General features: G+C 33.7%; 1 protein-coding gene across 1 annotated transcript; it reads left to right on the plus strand.

The window, feature by feature from the left end:
- Positions 1 to 4647: 4647 nt before the first annotated feature.
- On the plus strand, positions 4648 to 6082 carry LOC106126216 (protein doublesex). The gene is made up of 2 exons (XM_013323704.1): positions 4648 to 4755; positions 5064 to 6082. Exons 1-2 carry the CDS (start codon positions 4673 to 4675, stop codon positions 6070 to 6072), a joined length of 1092 nt encoding a protein of 363 aa, XP_013179158.1. The 5' UTR covers positions 4648 to 4672; the 3' UTR covers positions 6073 to 6082.
- The last annotated feature ends 366 nt before the right edge of the window (positions 6083 to 6448 follow it).

Genomic DNA, 6448 nt, shown 5'->3' on the forward strand with positions numbered 1-6448 from the left:
TCTACCGCACCCTTATCATGGCTTTGGAAGATTAACAATGTTTTGTGAACTGGTGTAATTCGCAGAAATGTGCCCCTTTCTATCCAGCGTCCTGGGCGGTCGCTTAATCGCGCCCTACCTTAACGCCGGTACTGCCTATATATCATATAACAAACAATATAGAAGAAAGTAGGCCCGGTGGACCTATATCTATATGTAGTCTAGAGGTCCTGGTTTCATTCAATACGTTTACTAGGCCAACGTGGTCAGCTAAGATCTTGGCACTACTAACATATGGTAGGCTCGATCACTTCAAAGAGCCCTATATGAGTAGAAATAATAAATAATAAAATAAAATTATTATTACATATTGAGGTAAAAGTTCTTTGTTTTTACAGGCGCACTAAGAAGGTTGTGATACATGTTCCTGTGAAGACAAACAAATTGAAGCACACACACACCGTATACAGAACGGTGCATCATCATCACACCCACCATAATTTGCCCGACCACGGTCCCTTCCCTGTCGAAGAGCATGAGCATTTCCATCACTACGACCCACCTGAACCTGAGCCCGCGTTATCTCACAATGAACCTCTCAATACTATCGGATTGGACGGGTTTCTACCCGATGCACCACTTGATGTTCATGATTTTATTAATCTAGATAACAAACCGCTCAAGATTCCATTCAACCCACGATATGTACACCGAGGAGTTCCTTACCGACCGGGTTTTGTAAGTATAAATAACATTATTCCTTCCAAAAAAACTTAATAATAAAAAATATACTTCAAGAGAAGACGACGAATCTAATGACACTTAAGGGCCCATTCAGACTATTTTACCGTTCCAAATGTTATTTACCCTTGCTCTTAATAAAAAAGAGTCTCGACAGACAGACAGACGGACAACAAAGTGATCATATAAGTGTTCCGTTTGTTCCTTTCGAGGTACGGAACCCTAATAAGGACATGCGAAATAAAGTTAAACCTCTCGTGAAGCATATAAAACACGTAATTAGTTAGCTGCTGTCCGCCCCGATCTGTATGTACTGGAACTAAAAGATTCAGTTACTAAGCTATTAGAGGTCGAAATGAAGTTGAACTGCATGCAAGTCCACATTTAGAAAATATTTATCTGGTCATTAGTCATCCTAAAATGAAAAAAGTAGATGTAAGAAGACTGCGTTTAACAATATTTTAAGACGCCAAAAGCACACATAAATAACTCATTTTAACATTGTTCCAGCTTATGGAGATGAATTAAGAATACCGCTGTCGACCATCTTAGATTACCACCTTGAAGTGTTCACGAATCCCACAGCTCAAGTATTCTTGACTCAAAGAATACGTAAAGAAGACACTGCCATGTTGAAGACATTAAGTCGAATTTCCACTGTCGTATTATGTTTGCCAGCAATATTGCTATCTCTTTTAATCTATTTGACTAAAAACAGAGATAGCAATAATGTTCGAATACATGTTATGACAGTTGAAATTCTCCATTAAATTAATTAAGACGAATAATTTTAATTTTAAGATTTTTACTCTTTCACATATTGATACTCTGTTCGATATAGCCTAGCGATAGTTTTAAAATGTTGCTAAAATTATATTTTATTTGTTATAACAGTGCTACCACTACCGAAACAAGTGGATAAAACATATTGTTATCCCTTTCGTTGCCTTTGAAACTATCGAGATGGCAATAATTTGTTCCCGTGTTTCGGCAGTGGATGGTTCAATAACGCTCACTTGTGTTGTTTTACGTTATTTAAATTAATAGTATATAAGTAAAAGTTGTATTATTAATACGTACAAATATAATAAATAATTTAATGAAAACTTTAAATTGCCAAATTCTATGCCAAAGATTAATATTTTTTTTTCAAAATTTCATTTCAAATTCTTTAAATTTAATTTGATGTAGTTTACCATCGGCTATATATTATTTATAATATTAGAAAGTAAGATTTTAAAAATATTGTTAAAATTAAGTGTAAAACCAAATAAACAGAAAATTTTAAACATTATAAAACGAAAATTTCAACAATTGAATTGTAATTAAAGCATTTTGGGGGTGATTAAAAAAAAAACTGTCACTGTTTAAAATATGAGTTAAAAAAGATTTGCTGTGCGCTGAAAGTTTTATACTTTAGTAATATATAACTAAATATTTCTTTGTTCTTTTTTTATTTGTTTGATACATAATATATTTAATGCTGGCATTTTATTGTTAAGAAATAATTAGATATTGTGTAATCATTATAATTTTTAATTAAACTCATTGTACTCCATTTTTTTATTTTATTTAAAAAAATAAGATTTAAAATATTAATTTTATATCCTTTATAGAGCGAATGTTTTCCTTGTCTTATTCGTATGTGTTCCGAGCTTTCCAGTAAGCACATATTGATCCTGCCTCAATTGATGAAGCGTTATTAAAGCAATTGAAACCCTTTTTAATCGAAAAAAGTATTCGAAACATTTTTGATTGTAATCGCATAAAGCATTAACCGTTGGTTTCTGAGACCAAAGTCCCCGTTTAAAATATTGTTAACTCTGTTTTGTCAAAGATAATGACTGTCATTATTGATAACGATATGTTAAATACAGAGATTTTGTCAATCAGCTAACAGTAGAATTCCACTGTTACGATACTTGTAGTAATACATAGTCTCTGTTTTATCAAAGATAATGGAAGAGAGGGAAATTTCTATCAGTACAAGTGCCACGGCAGTGGAATTCTATAATTACGCTAACGCTCTTAATGTACTTTCACTGCAACAAAATCATAGGTTTATAAACAAGGAAAACAGTCGGTTTCTACCTCGAACTATTATAAAAGCTTTGAAAGATATCCTGATTCTACCATTGAACCAACGCAAACACGTTTTATAGATTAAGGAGATATTTATGAATCAGTTCTCTTCCAAGCCAAATTCATTTCCCCTCCCCATCCTTTCTAAATAGAGTTACCTTGGAAAGTGAAAAAAACATCGATACATAGTACTTTATTAAATGAAACATGGAAAAACTTCTTACTAACTTATAAGAGTTTTCACTGATGGAACTACATTGTTAGACAACCAATGATGCTGATGCTGGCATGGAGAGCTGCTCGACGCATCCTTAAAGGCATATCAAGATGAGCCCGACCTACAGTAATGAAGTATGCGAAGAAGAAGAAGATTTTCATTCTATTGTCAATATGTCAAGAATATATTTAATGGATTTCTTGTTTTACCTACTGAGATTTATTCTTTAGGGTTACTGACTTAAGTACATTTTTCTACAGAATTAAGAAGTAAATAAGTAAATTATAAGTTGGAATAAATGTGTAGGTAATAATAAATCTAGATAAAGTACTATGATTAAGTAATAGCGGTGTCGGATTTGTTTTGGGTTTGTTTACGAGCGCTCACAACTTTGGGATATTTATTATAGGATCGTGTGCATTCCGATGGTGAAATAAAATACTTTTATACACATTTTGATGTTACGAGGTTAATCACCTACATGCCATGATGTTCGTTTACTTAAAATTCCTGTTAACATTTTCATTTATGAGGGACTTTGAAAAACCAAAGAAGAATTATTTATAGAATATGTTTATTAGTTGTCGTAATTTATAAAATTCCTAAGTTACTCCCGCATCAGCTACCTTCCACTAAAAGTACCATGCAACCATTTTGGAGATGGACAGACAGACAAAAATATAAAAAATTGGTTTTTCACTCTTAATATCGTAAACAAAATAATATATTGCAGACTTTAAATAGCAAATCAAGTACCTGCTGTACAATGAGGCTATGGGTACAAGTTCACACGCGTAAAGATGCTTCAATAAACTTACTACTTCCAAAGTTAAGGTATCATAAGTGGATAGATTTATTTCTGTCTCAATTAGATACTATTAACCTATAAGCAAATGGTTAATAAGTAAGTAATATTATAAACTGTAGAAGGCTATATAGATAGAGGAAAAACAAAAAAAAACACTTTATGGATTAAAGAGCATAAGTAGGAATTCATATATGACGGCTGACAGAGATGTATGGAATAGTACATAATATGCCCACCCTCTTCAAGAACAAGAGCGGTTTGATGAGTTTACCTATAAGTAAATTTGAAAGTAAAAGATTCAATTTTGATAAACAATCCATTGTTTAGTTTAACGGAACTGTTCTAAATGTAGTGCAATAACACTATTATGTCATCAACCCTAATCGAATACGTTGTTTTGGTGCGACCACGTAACGATTTCAAGCATCGCGAAAAACGTATTTATCTATTCAGACGGACACAGGAAAACCAACTTTATTTATAACACATTTAGGTTCAGTTTTAAAGTATACAAAAGTAACAAGTATGTCGTCGCATGGTCCACTGATAATATCTATTGTCGTTTCTTTGTTGACGTTACAGACTTATTTAAGTAAAATTGGATAAATGGTCATCTCACTATTTTCTTACGTTCAAACCGTCTTGGTTCGGCCACTGTGCGGTTCTTAGTTCGCGATGTTCGACGGGCGGTCGGTGATCTAATAAAAAAGGAAAAACCGGGAAGCAATGAAAGTATAAGTTGTGCAAAACAAAATGTGAAGGCGTCTTGGACGTTTTGTGCTGGCTCTGTTGATATTGTATCGCAGCAAGTGTCGGACCATTGAGGTGTTAGCACGTCTTTAGGAATGGATCTATCCAAGTACTTGGCTATTGTTATTGTGCTATTTGTCGACAGTGGCGAAACTGGCGGTCATGGAGGAAAGCACCAGTAAGTTTTATAAGATTCCATATAACGTAATTAATGCTTGCAAATATTATTTTTTAGGCTTTTGCGAACTGGTATATGTACTAATTATATTGAAATATTTTATTACAGGTTTTTTAAAATTATAATCAATTTCAATAAATTAGGCTGAAATTTTTACGTCGCAATTAACCATAAATATTGCTACTAACCATAACTATAACTATATGCTAACGCGAAATGTTATATTTATTTAGTTAAAATAAGTTTAAGAATTTTCTTACTAAATATTACTTAGTTAATTTTTATTAACGATACTTTTTTTTTCGCAGTGACCATGTCAAACTCCATATGCCAGAGTTTATTCATCACGATCATCATACAAAAGTGATTACAATCCACCATCACCATCACAAACCGAAGAAAGAACATCATCATCATCACCATCATCATCACCAACCGAAGCCGCACATCCCCCATCATCATTATAATCACCATCATCATAAAACAACTCTTAAAACAACTACAGTATCGAAAGGTCACAAGCAAGCTGGTCACGGTCATTCCGGTCACCATGGTCACCACAGCCATCATGGTGGTAGCCACGGTAGCCACGGTGGTCACTATGGTCATCATGGGTCATCACATCATGATACGCCATCATTTAATCACAACATACCATCGGTTAGTCACGACCCAGGTCACGTTTCATTTGAAGATGATTTTAAATCTTTTACTCCATCAATACCAGTTAACATTCCCAATAATCCACACGTTCATGGAGTTGTACATACAGTTAAACAAGTCAAAGTGTTCGATTCGTTACCCGGGTCGATAAAAAGTAACTCAGGTTCTGGATCCAATGGTTACGAAGTAACTGAAGAAGGTGAAGAGGGTGATGAAGATGCGTTTACTTCTATTAATACAATTCCTCAAACATACCAAGGTACATACGGTTTTGTAAGAAATGCTGCACAAGCCGAAAATTACCCTGGAGTAGCACTTCAAAGTGCTGTGCAATTGAATCACGATCCATTCTCAGCGGCGCCTGGACCGAGTGCGTTTTCTGGATTAGAGAACTTCTCCAGTGATGGTCAAGATTCATTCCCGAGTTCGTTTGCTAATCAGGGTACCAATGGGCACACTCTACCTGAATTCTCAGGACAGACTGAGCAGATATCTGGTTTTGATGATCCCGAAAATAGTTTCGTTGGTAATGACATAAGTGGTACTTCGTTACTTTCTGCAGAAGCCAATGATGATATACCGGTGACTTATTCAAGAGAGGCGGGCATACAACAATCAGTTAAAACGGGAGGTCTCCAAACTGTTGTATACTAATACCTATCTTATTCATTATTAAATTAATGTTGTTTTTATTATTAACGTACTTTACTTTACTGTTTTGTATTTTAACTTTGTTATTTTATGTGTAAGATTTTATAATTTTTAAAGCACCAAATACTCATTGTACTGACGATAGGATAGTTCCAAATATAAGTTATTTTACTTTATTATTTAGCTGAATTAATTATATTTAAAATAAGTACAAAACATAAAGCATAGATTAAGTTGTTGTTTGTTAAAGTTTTATCTTAATAAAAAAATTGAAGATAATTTGTCTTTGATTACTTATCCTATATTTAGATATGTGGACGCATCATTTTTACTTACAGCCGTTGTAGATGTAACGTAGACTTTATTCGTACGTATTACA

Source organism: Papilio xuthus, unplaced genomic scaffold (assembly GCF_000836235.2).
Source record: "Papilio xuthus unplaced genomic scaffold, Pxut_1.1 DF825017.1, whole genome shotgun sequence".
NCBI classification, from domain to species: Eukaryota; Metazoa; Arthropoda; class Insecta; order Lepidoptera; family Papilionidae; genus Papilio; species Papilio xuthus.

Bases quoted from the DNA above. Each gene is read 5' to 3' on its own strand.
- LOC106126216 (XM_013323704.1), top strand. From the start codon at position 4,673: ATGGATCTATCCAAGTACTTGGCTATTGTTATTGTGCTATTTGTCGAC. The intron at 4,756-5,063 runs GTAAGTTTTATA...TTTTTTTCGCAG, and splicing joins GGTCATGGAGGAAAGCACCA to TGACCATGTCAAACTCCATA.